The sequence below is a fragment of the Perna viridis genome, chromosome 5, assembly GCF_037379345.1.
Source record: "Perna viridis isolate PV_CMFRI_1.1 ecotype Kerala chromosome 5, ASM3737934v1, whole genome shotgun sequence".
Taxonomy (NCBI): Eukaryota; Metazoa; Mollusca; class Bivalvia; order Mytilida; family Mytilidae; genus Perna; species Perna viridis.
The window spans coordinates 33116232-33134393 of NC_142449.1; the positions used below are offsets into that span (position 1 = coordinate 33116232).

At 32.4% G+C, this 18162-nt stretch overlaps 1 protein-coding gene across 1 annotated transcript; it reads right to left on the reverse strand.

The window, feature by feature from the left end:
* Positions 1-1938: 1938 nt before the first annotated feature.
* Positions 1939-17764, reverse strand: LOC148617147 (uncharacterized). The gene is made up of 12 exons (XM_088584495.1): positions 17548-17764; positions 16635-16736; positions 11447-11710; positions 11036-11140; positions 9749-9841; positions 9017-9136; positions 8740-8850; positions 7748-7851; positions 6672-6750; positions 5350-5445; positions 4924-5033; positions 1939-3190 (listed from the first exon to the last, which is right to left on the reverse strand). Exons 1-12 carry the CDS (start codon positions 17600-17602, stop codon positions 3161-3163), a joined length of 1269 nt encoding a protein of 422 aa, XP_088440621.1. The 5' UTR covers positions 17603-17764; the 3' UTR covers positions 1939-3160.
* Positions 17765-18162: the final 398 nt, after the last annotated feature.

The window sequence follows — 18162 nt, forward strand, 5'->3', positions numbered from 1 at the left end:
TAATAATTTTCGCGGTTGCTAATTTTCGCAGATTATGTCAAGCGAACGTATTTGCGGGTATCAATTTTCGCAATTTCAGAAAAAAGGTTTGGCGTTCTATAGTGTTAAAAATAATTTCGTGGGTACAATTTTTGGCGGTTTTCTGACCATCGCGAAAATAGCGAAAATTAAAAATGGATAAATGGATATGTTTATTGTTAGGTACATTAAGTTTAACATGTTCGGCGTGTTAAACTATTGATAATATGCATAAGAAAGAAAGTGGGTTTCTACCTGTAAGTTTCGTCTAACGTCGAAGAAAACACATGCGTGTACAAGTTAACAGTTAACACAACCGCTGTAGAACCTTTCCACCGACAGCGTGATTTGAAACCATTTAGCTAAAATGGACTTTCTTCGCAAATTAGAAAGGATCATGTGGTAAAAAAGCCCTTTATTACAGCCTGAAAGATGATGACACCTTTTGGCTAGGATAGGGATCTGACAACGTGGACATGTGTTGGACCAGAACTCAATGTGATCATTTAATTTTTGACTAAGAGAATTGTGAACAAAACCCACTTGCCGATACAACCCGACCCCTCCCCCCCAAAAAATATATATAGGAGATACATAAGCCATTTAAGAAATTCAGATGAATGACAATAATAGAAAATGCACAATGGCATCATGTCAAAAAAAAAATATGTGAAAGGTTTATCTAGTTTTATTAAGTGTTTTTTTTTTCTTTCAAGGGCAATAACTCTAACAAAGAGTCGTCCGAAAACTTTGATCCCTACAAACCTTTGTAGGCCTTATCATTAGGATTACTACATCAACTGAAAGTTTCATTTTATCTATCATTAATTTCGAGATCTTTGCTGAAAACTCTAAAAACAACCCCGTCATTTTTCACCTTTCAATGGCAATAACTCTTACATGGGGTCGTCAGACTTTTGATCCCTTTGAGACTTTTGTTGGCCTTATAATAAAGATCATTTCAGCAACTGAAAGAATTTTGCTAAAACTAACGGTTTTGAAGATATAGAGAAAAACATTCTAACTGACCCCTTTGTTCTATTGTAGTTACAGCAACTATGTTTTTCCACGGATCAAAAATGTCTACAATATTCCTATTGAAAAAATACCCTAAAGAACGTTCATATCAAATTTGGTTCCAATTAATGCTAAACACATTAATTCCATATCAGAAATCTAACCTAACAGTTTTGGAGATATATGCCCCCCCCCAAAAAAAAACAAAAAAAAAACGGCTGTCTGACCCCTAAGTTTTAGATTTATGAACGGCGGGAATGTTTTCGACGGATCAACGATCCCCACATCAGTTCTATAAAACTTTTGGGACATAAATATTATAGATATTAGTTTAAAAAATAGGTCATATCTTAATTGCGTTATATGGTCATTTACATGGGGAGAGTGGGGGCATAAGTGTTTCAAAATAACATTACACAGGGATTATCGTTTGCATACTGCTTCAACTGCTGAACAATATATATTTCCTTTTTAATTGAGTGCCATTTTTGAGAGCTGGACTATTACTGGAATATAAAGTACTTAGATGTGATAAGTGTCGCTTGCGACGAAGGACAATCTTACCCTTCCGGAGCACCTAATGCCACTTTTATTTTTCTGAAGGAGATCATATTGTTAGTGCTTTAAGCTTTTGCGTGCTGTCTTGTTTCCTTATCTTCATTTTTATATGTATTTTTTTTTTATTCTTATCGTCTTTGTTTTTGATTTTTACGCTTTTACGTTCAGCCCATGTACGTGGATTGTGACGTATCTGAATTGACCCTTGTTTGACGTTTTGGTATTTTGTTACTGATTTATTTCAAAAATCATTTGAAATTTTCAGTGGACACATCTAAAAATTGAACATCCTGTCAATGACTTCTTGACAAGTTTAAGAGCCACCACATCAATGCTAAATGACGCTTTGAAAGAAACATTTTATTCATGACACTAAATGTAATACGTTCTTACAGAAAAGAAAGTAATTTATTAAGGTTATTGGCATTAGGTTAATGTGATACAGAAGACACTTTGCCTCATAAACAGGAGACTTACATTACATAGAATACTGATAACTAAGAAGAGCTCATAAAATAATGGTAATAATCAAACGAATTAAAATAAATTTAGCTTTTATATGATAAATATATTATATTATAATAAAATGTGTAATCAGTATAAACTCTTGAATGTTGTTATCGTTTTATTGATCGACTGGCCAAATCGGAAATTTTCGATGACTAAATTATCTTACATAATCTAGATTATTCAATATACCATGTTAGTCTTTAACCGCTATAACACACTTTTCTCATTTTCTTATCCCCACTCCACATAAATCACCATTGCATTTTCTTGTGTGTCGTATTATTACATTGCTAAACTAAATTATACATATTTTTTTTATATTCAAAAAATTAACTTTTGTTTTTAATATAACAATAAAAGATTTCCTCACTTTCCGCATTCAGAATCCTTATCTCCTATTTTTTAACCCGATTTCCAGGCCCAAATATACATAGAATGGGAAGTTGTGATTTACTCCAGACAATTAATGTTAAGAAATTGATCTTCGGGAATCACTAATGTTCATTTGTGAGAAAAAAAAGTTACAAAGTTGAGCTGGATAGATGACTCAAAGCAAATGTCTACACTTATATACAATTACTTCAATCTGTAATATAATGAAGATAAGTGCTGTTTCTGAAAGAATCAGGTAGCTGGTGAACCATGGTGTGAAAAACACACACACGTCTTTACATGAAATCTTAATTTTGAATGTTATCTAAAATCCAGAATTTGCAGTTCTTTTCATTTCGATTCTAAGTTTCAGTAATTGGAAGTAGAAATGATAAAAATGGATTGCACTTTCATTATCAAAGGAAGACAATCCCAATCACAATTGTAAGTTTTAATTCACTTTTCTGCATTCTCTGACACTTCTAAGACGAACAAACTGTCAAATTGCCTCCTATAGACCAAAACTATATCCCCGCATTGTCAAATTTGTGTGTTTTTTCTAACGATGGATAATTGATTTTCAATTTTGCATGATTCTTACAGATTCAAACACTTTAAAAGAATAGTATTAACAAAAACTGTTGCGCAGAGAATGTGGATGATGATCAGCTTACTACTAAATTCTTCAGCGTGTAGGTGGACCGTCACATGGATTCTGTTAAAGTAAAGCAAAGTATAAATATTGCACTTCTCCTTTTATTTGATACACGCTTCTAAATAAAACAAATTAAATTGTCACTCAGTTCAAATTCAATAAAGGATTATCGAGTGTAAATTAAATGAACGATCACATAGTGAAAGTGGATTTTGTCCGCAGTTGTTATTTAATAAATTTCTATTTTTTGTGCTTCATTTTTCAACTACTTATATCGGGTTGATTTAAATTGGTCAAAATGCATATTGCATATGAAACTGGACAATCAGTTTGATTCTGTAAGAAAGGAGGGCAAAGGTATCTTGTGACCACTTTGATTGTTATTTTGTAAAATTCCTATAAATTATGTAAGACTGTGGAAATTAAAGTTTATTGTGCCTGTAAAAAGGTATTCCTCTCCGGTTCAAAAGTTCAAGGGGAAATAGCTCGCACAACATTAAATGAATCGTTAATTTCTGCAATTGTTCACACCGGCATATCATGCCCTTATAACCTACAAAGTCAAATGAAGTTCGGTGAAGCAGTTTTTGATGAGTTGCACTAAAACAATTATCACGGACAAACAGACTGACAGGGAAAAAAACAAGTCTCCCACCAAAGTGAAAGAAGACATTAGATACAAATAACAGGTGTTATTGTCTTGCGATGATTTTTCCCCAAGTTTTATTTTAATCATTCGGAAATTGTGGTTTACAAGTCAGTATCTAAACACGTGTTAATTTAAAAAAAATTGTTCTGCTATCCCATTAAGAGGCTCCAAAGAGCCTGAAATCGCTCGCCTCGTTACATTATTGCCTTTCAAGGGGAATAACTCTAAAGAGGAGTTGTCCGTCAATTTTGGCTCAGTAAGACTGGAAGGACTTATCATAAGGATCATTTCATACACTGAAAGTTTTTATCTATAGTTTTTGGCTGAAAACTGCTAAAACATCATTTTTTTACTACCTTTTAAGGGAGTCGTCTGAAAACTTTGATCATCGCAAACTTCTGTAGGTCTTATAATAAGGATTATTTAGCCAATAAAAGAATTCGGCTAAAACTAACGGTTTTGGAGATATATGGGGAAAAGTTCTGATTGAACCCTTTGTTCTTTTTAGTTACAGTGGCCATGTTTTTCCACTGATCAAATAGGGATAAAACATCAAAAAGGACAACAACTCAAAACCTAACGGTTTTGAAAATATATGAGAAAAACTACTATCTTTCCGCCATGACCTCTTTTTTAGCAACGGCGGCCATACTTTTCAACGGATAAAAAATCTTCACGTCAGTTCTATGCCGAATACCCCATGGAACATTCATACCAAGTTTTGTTCCAAATAATCAGGTAGTGTCGGAGGAAAAAGGTTTTTTTCTCATTTTTAACGACGACAACAACGGACGCCAAGTTCTGGCAATAGTTCCTATGGCATTTGGCAAAGTTAGCCAACAAGGAATTTAAAACTTTAATGGTATATTTCTTAAAACCTCTTGTACAAACGTCAAGTCATGCATATTTTAAAAATACATTTAATGACTCACACGGTTCCTGCAGCCCTTTCCGTAAGATTAAAATTAGTCGTAAGTTATGGCGTCACAGTACTTTGATATTTTATGACGCCATAACCTACGACTAACTTAACGACTTTTATGAAAAACAACAACAGTACTTCTATTTGAATAGAAAAAAATATTAATGATGAAAAAAATGTTTGTGATACTAATAATTTCATTTTTTTCACAAAAATACTCACTAGCTGTTCACAAACATATCTTCTAACTGTAGTGCAATCACGGTACTCAAAGACATTGCCGCTACCAGACTTGATTAGTTCAACGCAGTCCTTTTGAGCAGTATTGGAACCTGTGATAATTAAAGAAAACGTGTCTACATTTTTTAAAATGACGGTGTTATAACTACATAATTAGTAATTATTGTGGTCATAACACTGCAAATATACAATTTAACTGTCAAAGATTATTGTTTTTTTTATTTTTTGTCGTTGCATTAAATTAATTTGCAGTTTTGTTCTGCCTGACAAAAAAGAACAAAAGGAAACCGCCAACCTTGGGTGCGTCTGGTCATGAGCCTTGTAAACGCCTATGTCCTTGATACCAAACACTTTTAATACAAGTCAATATTTGTAGCAGTTCATTTCATTATGTTAAACTAATTTTACCGTTAATATCTATAAAGATCGGATTTCCGGATCCAGTAAATATTGTTGTTCCTTCTACCTGCATGTCAGTTGCGCCAGTCCAGTATTTTTCGTTTTCTGAATAAAAAACTTTCAATATTTAGAATTCAATTGTGTTATCGGATTCCTAAACAAACTGTGTTACAAAAAGTATTGAACACAAATAATAAGATTAGTATCAGTGTTTAAGGATAGAATGCTTGAGTTATTATATAGATAGCAGTGATTTACCGAATGTTCTCATTGTAAAAAAAATCGATAACTGACAGTGTGAAATAAATTCGATAATTTCACTATCGCACTTTCTCCCGCCAAAACTTCGCAACGCGAATATAGATCCGCCGTTCACAAAACATAAATTTCATATTGAGATTAGCCGTGAATAATGGAGGAAATCTATATAATACATAGGATAATCAATTGGTTATTGGAATAACTAAAATATGATCAATCGTGCCAAGTACGCATAGAAGCGTTCTTCGGCACTCGTGATTATATTTTGGTTATTCACTCTTTCCAATTAATTATCCTATTATTATATGAAGATAAAAAAATACAAACATAATTGAGATGGATGAGATTTGTTGACGAATGGATTTAAACTTTCTATCAAGATTAAATTGAAATACATATTAAATGATAAAAATATAATTTATATTTCCCTGTTAATAGTCCATTTTACTACCCTAAAACATTTCATCTGACAATGGTCAATCATAAGCGCAGAAGATATGACAAAAATATTGAAAACAAATAGATTTCTATCCTACTTAGATTCATACAATAAAGTGAAATCTGTCTCAGCCAAACCCCTGTAAATTGATTCAGCCTAAACATGTATTCCGATTACCCAGGTTCAACGTACCTTTAAATTGATATAAACAAATTATAAGTAACAGTCCACATAAAATTCAGACACTGCCCATGGTAACCTGATTCGTGGTGAAGAAAAACCAGCGAAACAAACGATGTTTTTTTTCAGTCTACATATGCTTAACTTTCATATAACAGCAATCTTTGTCTGCATTCAGATCTGCACTTTTAAGAATATCATACATTCATCACCTACTAATTTCAATCAAATCAAGCCAAATCAAGAACGATAACTCTTCCAATGTGCAAATTTCATGTACAACATATAATTTTTTTTTCAAAAGCATACAACCAAATGAAAAACGAAGACTGGTTATATGATCAGTAACTGTGATAAACTTATCAAATAGTAATGATAATTTTACCAAATCATACTGATAATTTTACCAATTTCTAAAGACAACATTACCAAACATTTATGATACTCTTACCAAGTTGCGCAGCGACAGCATTTTTCTCATTATCATGATTTGGTTCCCATAATGTCAGTCCTTTACTTTCACATACAGCCTTTAAATTAAAAAAAAGCAAAGTATTTTCACTACTTTCTTTTGCAGTGTGCGTCTTTTTTTTCCTGTATATTTGACTAAACCAGACCACTTTTGGACTAAATGTTTCGTTCGGTTAAGGTATGTTTTATGTTTATACATATTCAATACGTTTTGAAACTAATTCATAAGATTTCTGGTTTACATAGATTTCCTGTTATTTAGGTTTCATTGAATGTAAAAGGTAAACTAGTATTTCATTACCAAATTGATATTTGAGCCGTCAAAAAAATATTTATTTAAAAGAAATACAATTTCAGTATTTGCAAAAAACGTAACTTTGAGAATTATATTATCAAGGTTAACAATATGATCGTTTTCTTCCTGAAAAATGTAAAGAATAAATACGATAACTAATCATGGAAACCAAAATAAGATAAATATCATGTCACACGTATCATAGTGAAACTAAACAATACAGTCATACAGAGACAAGCCGGACGAACTACAATACAATAAATAGATTGGCTGCTCCTGCATCTTACACATATGTTATCATATGTCATAATCATATGATCATTTACATATGATTATCGTTTACAAATAGTAGTCATATGGTTATCACATGTTTTTTTTTCTTGTAAAGACATGGTATCACATGTTGGTGTAAACATATGATTATCATGATAATCATGCAGTAATCATATGTAAATTATCATAATGTACTTGATGCATATAGTAACCATATTTCTCAAACCAAATGACCAAAGTCTGTGGTACTTTTGGCTGTTTACTGCTATTTGATTTGTAGTCTTCAAACAAATTATTTGGATGGGTCACTACTGGAAACAAGTAGACAGTATACTGACATTTTATTTTCATTATTTTCTTTGTATTTTGGCTCGAACCAGTGGAGATGTTTGTCAAAGAATTCTATTATCTAAGCCACTTCCCTATATATCAGAATTATGTCAAGACTTTTCGGCTTTGTTGTCTAAATTATGATTTGGTCTACTAACCTTGGCAGCCAGCCAGGATTCTGCTGTATCTGTAGATATGTGATAACAATAACCAGAGATGGTTATCGTATCAGCAGGACAGATTACTGCTTCAGTACAATCGACTATAAAAATATTGATGCTTTTGTTTTTACTTTGTAAATATAATTTTAAGTTTTAAATATAATCTCTTTGAATTTCAATATTAAATTTGTTTGTTATGAACGTTGCTCATTACGACAAACAAAGTCGAAAATATTTGATTAATTATTTGAACAATTAAAAAAATTGGGGTAAAGACAAAATGAAAGCAAATTTTTACTGTATGGAGGGTGAGTTTTGCGGGTGTAAAATTTTCCGATATTGAGGGAATATGTATACAAAAAAAAAAAAAAAAATCGTAAGCCTTTTTGACTAGGTTGTCCATTAAGTGCTTTAACACGTTCTGGTGTTTTAATACAGTCCGCTTAGATACGCAACAGTAAGCTCCCGTCGAAAGTTAAACCATGTATACTTTACTAAAAACTGAACAGTACGACCCTTCCTGCACTCGACTTTTAAATAAACTAATTCCGACAACTTAATTCATTGTTAATCAGCATCCGTTGACCCCATTTTTTGTGTCTTTTTTACATATTAGCTTACATAGTATTACTTATAAACTACATTTGTCGAAGCTTTTTGTCCTTTTTATGAGACAGGACCTTCATCAACCAACTCGACGGGCGTCCTGCAAGAAACAAGAACTGCCCACCCTTCAAGAGCATCTGAGTTTACTCCCAATTTTGTGATAAGGTTTGAGCTTTTCGTCTCTCTGTGTGTATTTAATTTGCTGTATCTTTCTTGTCATTTGTCTGTGACTGACGGATTTTCAAGAATGATAATATCAGGGGAAACAGATGAAATTAACAAAGATGATAATCAATGTTTGCTTTCATATACTTTTGAGAGTTCTGGGTAAATTTGATAATAGAGTGAATGACATCTTCTCCTGCAATATACACTTTACTTACCATCACAAGTTGGTCCGGCAAAATCGCCCTCACAGGAACACTTGGCTTCGCCATTCGTGTCGACCGTACAAACCCCATCGTTCTTACATGGATTATCGGTGCACGCATCAACTGAAATGAACAAAATTTTCAAGTCAATGGATATATTCCAAATCTTGAATTAACTATGTGAATTACAAATGCAAAAAAATGTATAGATTTGTATGGTAGACCACAGTATTTCTTTTGTACTCATATAAACATAGTTACAAAATTAAAAGTTTAGGGTTGATCTTACTTTTAATCTCACAATTTATCCCCCGGTATCCGTCTGTGCAACAACATTTGCCAGACCAATCTGACCAGTCAAGCAAACATGATCCACCATTTCCACAAGTAATCGATTCACATGGGTTCACTGAAACCGACAGAAGGAAATTTGTCTTTCGTTATGGGGTATTTTTATTGGTATTCAAGTGCTATTTTTGAAACAGCGGTTTAGCGAATATACAGTACTTGTATTATCATTTCATATTTCACGAATCGATGTGTTTCACCAAATATATTTTTAAAAACAATATCGAAGCATTTTGGGAAGATTTGAAGTAACAAACCTTGGGACAAACGATTGAAGAAATTTAGTTACCGCAGATGGGTATGACTTTGTATACACAGGAACAATAGCAATGTATGTTTTCATATGTTTTAAAAAAAATATGGAAACATGTTTAGGACCAGTATGGTAAATGTGTAATGTTGTCCTTTTGAAATATGCTTTTTACATATGAAATTATATTGAAAAAAAATATAAATAACATATGATTAGTATTTAACTGTTTGTCACGAATTAATTCATTAGTCAAAAACATATGAAAACATATACTTTCCATGTTGCTCCTAAACAGATGAAAAACATGATAAACATATATTTTCGCAGACATGTGTATGCTTATGGGTCAATTAGATGTTCAATCAATGTTGAATCATTGATGTATCAAACTTAAGCTGTTAAAAGTTAATTTGTCTATACCTTCACCGGGACAGCATTTGGGAGTCCCATCATCTGTATCTACACGACAGCTTTCCCCAGGTTCACATCCGTCAAAGCCTTCACATGGGCTGACTGAAACGAAACAAAAAATAAAATGGTAAAAATTGATATATTTTTTTCTGATGATTTCCGCACAAAAAAATGACAATTAATCAAAATAAAAAAGATCAAATAATTGAGATACAACGTAAGTATAATTAACGTGTAAGTATATTACATGTGTTGTAGCCTAAGGTTTCAAAAAACGCAGCAGAAATCAGTGAAACCAGTCTAACCCTGAATAATCTGAGTATCCGTCTAAACCGGTCGATATTTAAATCAATTTACATCAACTTAACTATATTTTGAACCGATAAAATATTACAGTTCGAAATAAGTTTGGTTTAGAGAGGTTTCACATTTATCATAAAACAATTAGATCTGTCTCAAATGTATGTTTTTTTTAGACTTTCTAAAATTTTCTGCTGCCAAGTTCTACGAAAATGTGTGGTATAGCCCAGAACACTCATTTAGGTCCTTATAGAGAGTTGCTGATAATGAATTTGTTATAATCATGGATTACTTAACTTCTTATCTAAATGAAATTAGGATAACGGTGAAGGCTTTGCTCATTTTTTGAAGAATTTTTTGGCACTCGAAAGAAAAATATGTTCAAACCTAGAATATTTGAAAAACGTAGCCGGGTGAAATACAGCAAACCTTAAACTTGTAATTTAATCGGCAAAAAAGATTGAAGTGAACCGGGTTATACTCAGAAGTCACATCATGCCATTTATAAATATTTCAGACGCATGCAACACATCAGTAAATACACTTTTTAATCCAAAAAACATATTTGTTGAAGCTGAAATAAATTGTGTATGCTTAAAATAGTATCGGCAGTCGCAAATGGGAAAGAGGGATCGAAGCTACGAAAACCCCAATTTTATTGTAAAATTCTGTTAGTGGGAACCAGGATTCGTACGTTAATTAAAACGAATATAAGCCAGAGTTAGCGAGTAAACAAAACAAAAAAAAACATAACAAAAATAGATAATGTAAAAGACACACCTACAACAACCAATAGCATGAGGTAACATGCACATAGAAACGAAAGCAAATAAGAAAGCTGGACTCAAATTGCCTTGACCTCGAACCATTTTGTACATTTCTGAATCGAACCCCCATTGCAAATTTATTGATCTGTCACTGTATAGTGGAGACAATACCTGCAAGCATGCTGACTTTTAATCAGTCTAGAACATGCTGATTTCAAAGTATTCTTACCATCACAGCGTTCACCTTTCCAGTCACCAAGACATTCACAGGTTGGTATGAGACCTACAGCTAGACAACTGCCGCCATTAGCACAGTAGTGATTACTACATGGATCTGTAAAAAACAAGATGTTGCAAGCTACGTCGTGATAAAAAATTACCATCAACTCAAACGAGGAGGAGAAAAATGGTAGTAATGATCGCGTAAAGCAATGTATCAAATAGAAACCGACAAATATGTTTGAGAAAATTGTAAAAGATAGACTGATGGTTGGACAAGGTGATTGCAATATAGCCCACAATCTAATGAGAGGAGAACGTGTTTAAAAAAATATATAACTACCGAATAGGAATTTAGAATGTGGAGTTAGGAATATGAAGAGTTACCCTTTTTAGATATTTTTTAAAAGGCTTTACATACCTGGTCTGCACATATAAGAACCTTTCAATTTTGGTTTTGCGCTTTCAATATAATTAGGGCAGTCGAGGTCATTATACAAATCGTCATCGCTGCAACTCAAAGTGCACTCTGTTTTTCCATCGCATTTCGTTTTGATTCTTTCATCTAATTTTTCATCGTAACATCTCCACCGACCTTTACTTAATTGTGTGTTTGATAACTCAATGACGTAACCTTCTTCACAAGACAATGTTACAGAGCCATCATAGTCACATTTCAAGTCTTCTAAAATGTTAAAGAAATAAAAACATTTTTTTTTCTATATCAAATTCAACAACATAGTTTGTTTTTAAACGTTTAAAATATATGTAACAAAACGGTATCTATTTTTCCAAAGTACCATAGACGCCGAATGTAGCTGTGTTATATTTTGTGTACATACATTTATCCTTCGAACAGGTTTCACTGTTTTTTGTTCTACATTATGAACGAGAATTATATTTCACGGAGCAATGTCCTCTAACAAGTGACCACTATAAGAACACAAAAACAAGTGGGGCGTATTTGTTAAATACATTTTTTATTCGATCTATAGACATTTTATTTCTTTGAACTGCAGTACAAATTTTTTATCAAGTGATCTCAGTGCGGGACGAAGCGAGTGCAGCTTTGTATTTTCTCTTGTTGATAGTCTCCTTCACAAGTTGGCTGCCTATACGATTGTCAATTAATATTATATCGTAATGACATTGAAAAATACTTGGTGTTTAAAATATTTTACATCCAACTTCTGACAAAACCACACAAAATAGTCCAAAGGAAGCTTTTAAGATAGTCTTTGAAGTTTGTGTGTTGTCGGCGAAACAAGAAACAAGAAAGATAAAAAAACGAATGTGCAATCGTTCGAGACTTAACACCGACAAACTTTCCGTAGTAGTCAACATTTTAATCAACAAGACCATTCTATCCTTCAATGCAAGTCCGCGTTCTTGATAAGATATACGATTCAACGAACAGTTCTACCCCGACTAAATACAACCGTAAGGAAAGAGATTAATACTGGATACGATGACTAGTACTGCAATACCTTGTGAATGCATAGAAATCGTTTCAGCCAGTACAACAACAACGTAAATGTGATGAATTGGTTCGACAACAATCCATAACGAACAAGGAGCATGACTTTTGCATCTAAACAGTAAATGCTGTTTCGGTGAGTGGTTTTCTTTATTTCATACAAAAACTTCTTTGACTTCATCAAATTCTCACTACACTCTACTATAAACCATTCACTTCATTACACTCTGTTTAGAAAAGCCAATCTCAACATTCCAGTTTCACAGTGTACGTCACCATTATATAGACTTGTGGTAAAAAATGTTTTATTAATAGTCATCACATACTTTTAAAGCCAGTTAATAATTGGTGTTTCGAGAAAAGTAGAGGACGCTTACCCTACAGTTGCACCTGGTCCATGCTCCCAGTTTTTAGTGGAGTCCGAGTTGCTCAATTGCTTTTGTTACTTTGTATGTATGATTTTAGTTACTTTATGTTCTTTGCTGTGTATGTCTGTTTTCATGTCTAGTCTTTAATGTTTATCCCGTGATTATTGTATTTTTTTAATAATTGTTCGAATCCTGATTCTCCCGATTTTTCGAATTAACAAAATAATGGAGTCTTTTAAACATTTTCCCCTGTTACCCACAACATTACAATTTTGTACTAGCAACCAGTTTTCAGTCTTAAAAACACTTGCGTTTTTAGTATTTTGTCACCGTACGAGTATGAACGACAAAAACCACAAATTAGACAGTTCTTACAATGTTTTGAAAGAAAGTACATTCATGTTTATTCAGAACTAATTCAATTTTAAATGTTATGTCTCTTCTTCTGATTGTTTGACACTGTTTTTTTCTTTTTTCAGCGTTATTTTTCCACGTAGTTGTAACGTCATAAAACGATGTTTATTGATAACCTGGTCAAATGATGAAATATATTACATTATTAGGAATGATTTGAAAGAATAATTACGACCTATTTAAAATTACCTAATATTGTGCACACTTGAAAATAATACGCATCGCAAGTTATTTCATGTAAACCACATCATGGTTATTTCTTCATAGACTAAAAAATGTTACAAAAATTGTTTAAATAGACAAAGCATGACATATATCAGAATATATTTTTACAAAAAAATTGCACATGTTTAGTACTAGAAAGCTTGAATAGTATAATATGCACCTACTTGTACGCAATTTAAGATACACTTAAAATATGTTCATAAACAGCAGAAAAAAAAACAAATGACTTTCTACTGTGAAACCTGTCAAAACTGTTCCCTTTTGGAAATTCTAATTTGTTCAGTTTAGACAGGCGTTCGGTTTCCAAATGTTCAAAATAAATTTCAACTATAGTATCAAAGCACCTTTGAAAGTGTCTAATTTAGACAAGTTTACGGATTATACGTGGTTTAGTTAGACATATTCCACTATATATTAGTTGTTTTGGTGGTTTACACATTTATTAGGCCTAGGTACTGTCTAGACATCAATATACTTTACGCATGCGTATATTTACGGTGCAGTTTCTATCTCAACAGAGAAGAAAGAAACACTGTAAAAGTTGACAAATTATTTAGTTTGATAATAAACACAGCACTTTAAACACCCACGCGATAACACAAATGAAACAGAAACCCATCTGTTTTATAAATGAACTCTATAAAAGCGTTTTGGTAAGTTTCGACTCATTCAAATCTACAAAAAAGACTTCTGAAATGGATATTAGATTTGTTTATGATGTACTTTCTGTTCTTATTTATATCGATAGAGACATAAGTTTGCTTTACCGCTGCCCAGCAGTTTTTAACAAATTGAATCGAAGAAAAAAAAGCAGCAACGAAATATATTAAACGCCTAATTTTATCACGAGGCCCTGACACGTATTTACATTTTTATACCGTGAAGTGTTTTTTTTTTCTTCTTGGGTGTCAAATTTGCGATTACCTATATGTATAGGGGTAATTAATTTTTGCAGTCTTTATTTTTCACGTCCAACTGTAAGTACTGAACTTCTTGACTATATATAAAACATCACGTGATTGATTTTGTATTTTTTTCAAGAGAGGAAATTGAAATAAGAATCACTGATAAACAAATATTTTAAAGTGGTTACAATGGTTACAAATTCTAATTTTGAATACACAAGTATAGTCAGACCTTAATAGTGTTGTCCGTATCATTCGTGAAGAATATCAATAAAAACTGACAGACATGCATTACAAAAATGAAATTTTCCCCATTGTATTACCTGTATTTGTCAATAAATAGAAAAATACAAGCTCCACATAATGCATACTTTATATCATTTTGGAAATAAAAAAATATACTCTTAAGATGACGTCAATATTAGGTGCTGCCAAAAGTGTTTTTTTTTAATTCAAATCTATGTATTGCAAATTCGACATTTTTTGCGAGCATTAATAATAGCGTTTTTTGTTAATTTTAGTAAAAAGTGCCATTATAATTATCGCGATTTTTAGAGGAAAAAATCCCACGTCAGTAATGTTAATAGATTCTAAATGCAAAATTTTGTTATTGCGATTTAAGGTGAGTCGCATTTTTTGCAATAATAAAAACATCGCAATGGTTTCCGAGATAAAAGTATTTCTGCTACATGTAAATCGATTCGCTCAAATTAGGTTGTTGATATATTGAGAGTAATAAGTATATTTCTCAGTTGAGTTTGAACAGAATCTTATATAATTACATTTATTTTATGAAGAGCTTCTTCTTATATGACAATCTGTAAAACATAAAAGACAGAGAGATACATCCAGCTCCCCTGACTAATTTAAAATGATATTCGACAGAACACTTGGTAGTATCATGCGTGATAGGGTTAGGTTATTTTGAGAGATTTCTTTCAATTTTAAAGACTAAAAATGTGATTTGTTGAAAATAAGGACTTAATGTGCTTAGTGGCATTATAGGCATACCAGATTCAAAACCCTCGAAATGTTTCAAACATTAGCATATAATGCAAAGCGAAAGTGGATATTGTTCTTGCAGATTTTTTTTTAAAAATTTGATCTACAAAAAGGAACTTTGAATAAACGAGACAACTGATACACTTCGTCAATTTAAAACCTAAACATTCACCTATAAATATATAACAAATTACAAAAATTGTGACTTTGACTACCAATGGTAAACGTCACCTTCCTTAGCAGCATGTACCAGTAATTCACAATTGATTTGTCAGTGTCGTGAATGTGATTTGTACAATGATTTTCTTTTGTATAGCTGGAATACTATCCACTAAGCTTTTAGTGTAAGTGTTTGTAAGAATTAGGCAAAATGGGAAAAATCAGAAGAATGCATGTCAAAAAACCCATCGATCTGACAATGTAATATCATCCAAGGATGCTTTCCCTGTTTCGAAAGACCATTATTTGATCTCTGCATCACTGGCATTGCTCATAAATTTTTCAATAGAATGTTAGAAAAATGATGTTTCTGACAGAGTTATCTGCTCTTAAAATGGTCATTTCAGTGTATTTCAATGCAATTAAAACTCAATGCACGAACATGATATGAAAAATATTTTCCTTGAATCTGTTTGTGCAAATAGTCAAATTACAAAATGACGGGTTTTAATACCATGTTTCATCCACTGCCTTATTCTTACAGAGACTGACACTTAAGAAAGTGATATACTCGGTCTCTCTTCCTGTTATCGCTACAAATGATCATGGTCGTCATCACAATTTGATTGGCCGATATAAAAGTTCTGTATACAAAGATGGAACTAATTATCTTCAGTTAGATTTCACGGCTTTCAGGATAACAACCCACCGAACTTTACCCTGACCAGATTTTACTCACTATGTGAAAGAGTAATCAAGGGAAGCAAGGTTATAGCAGTTATCAAAAGAGAATGCAATCCAGGGACAAAGACCAGACATGGAAAACAGACATACACAACAAAGAACACAAAGTAACTAAAATCATACATACAAAGCAACAAAAGCAAATGAGCAACTCGGACTCCACCAAAAACTGGGAGCATGGACCAGGAAAGTGTCGCTGGCATAGAAATTTAAAATACACATTCTGTATTCATTTTTAAAAGTTTTTCTCTCTTTGAGTGAATGGTGTATTTAAGGGTACAATCTTGGTTACGAATTTACTGTATCGGAACTTACCACGTCCGATTCCGTCGTTTTCGTTTGAAGTCGATGAAGATCCTGTATGTCCACCACCATGACTATGTTTATCTTTATGTTTATCTTTCGGCTTTCCAAATACTTTAAAAAATAAATTTGGAACAATAGTTATTTATGCAGGCTTTGTATCTAGATTCGACCGCTATCTGCCGAAAAGATATACCAGTCATCAGTTTGATGTTCTTTTAAAAGACAGATCGATGACCGATGACCGATCTGATCGCAGTTTTGTTATGTAAAATGAAGTTTTAAAATAAAGAAATGTGAAATAATAGTATTAATTGATGTTTAAATCTATTACATTGTGTAAATATGTATAAAATTTACAAAGAAAACAACAAAAACCGTAAACTACATTGACTTCGCTGTCGTCACGTGATGCGATCAGCGGTTTGGTGGATCGGTTTGACGGATTGATGGCTGACCAAAAACTGATCGGTGATAGATGACGATCGCAATTTTTGTTGCACAGATCGGTTCAGGTACTGTATAAAAACAATCATTTGCTTACTTCATTTGCTAAAGTTTCATATGTGTAAAAATGATAATACAAATGGTCATACATTTGGTTATAAAGTAAACATAAACAGGAAAATATATGAACCAAAAACAAACAAACAAACACACAAAATTAAAAAGTTCAGTTCTTAAATATATGTAGTACATGAATAAATTAAATGTATATTAAACAATATAATTGAAGCTGAAATCACACTCAATAGACTTTGAAACCTAAGTGTTTGTCATAGACTACATATGACAAGGTTCTTGCATTATCAATTTATCTCTGTAAATAATGACGTGCATCGAAACAATGGCTTTAACAAACAGTCAAAAAGAAAAAGAAAAGAATATCTATACAGGATAATAACATAAAAGTTAATTCACTTACCTACAGCTGATGATAACAAAAGTGCGAAGAAAAGGGTCTGAAGTAATTTCGACATAGTTGCTGATTGCCCGGGATGATGCTGTCTGTTTAGGCCAGGTACAGTTATGGCTTATATCTGCAGTGCAATGTAGTGGAATGCCAAATAACCAATCAGAAATAGTACACTTTCCAACTTCGTGTGAAACGAACCTTACGTGAGAGAAAATGAGTCCAATATACACCCATAAATTAATGTAAAAACATCTGAATCATATCCTACACGAAACTACATTTTTTTATTATGATTGTATGTTACAAGTATATGACCTACCCAATGCATTTATTTCATATTAACATGTATGTAAATTTTGATAAAATTGATTAAATTTAACTTCAGCGTTGTTACTTTTTCATAAACAATGTAGCATGATTACAATACAAGTGGGTGGTCTAAATATACCACAAAATTGATCTCTGTTTGTCGTTGTATATAAATCAGAGTTCCTTTTTTGTGTACTTATATTTTAATTAATTTAAGTTTTGCAGTATTGTATGGTCCGGCCTTTTTTCTGGTAAACATAGAAGAGGTAAGACATTTCTTGTACAAAAAGTATAGTTATTTTCGCGAGTTTAGTT

What these genes read in the sequence shown, in the direction of transcription:
- LOC148617147 (XM_088584495.1), bottom strand. Translation starts at nt 17,602, where the DNA reads ATGTCGAAATTACTTCAGACCCTTTTCTTCGCACTTTTGTTATCATCA. An exon ending in AAACGACGGAATCGGACGTG is followed by an intron (nt 11,711 to 16,634) that starts GTAAGTTCCGAT and finishes TTAACATTTTAG; the next exon opens with AAGACTTGAAATGTGACTAT. An exon ending in GATATGTTTGTGAACAGCTA is followed by an intron (nt 3,191 to 4,923) that starts GTGAGTATTTTT and finishes TTACTTTAACAG; the next exon opens with AATCCATGTGACGGTCCACC.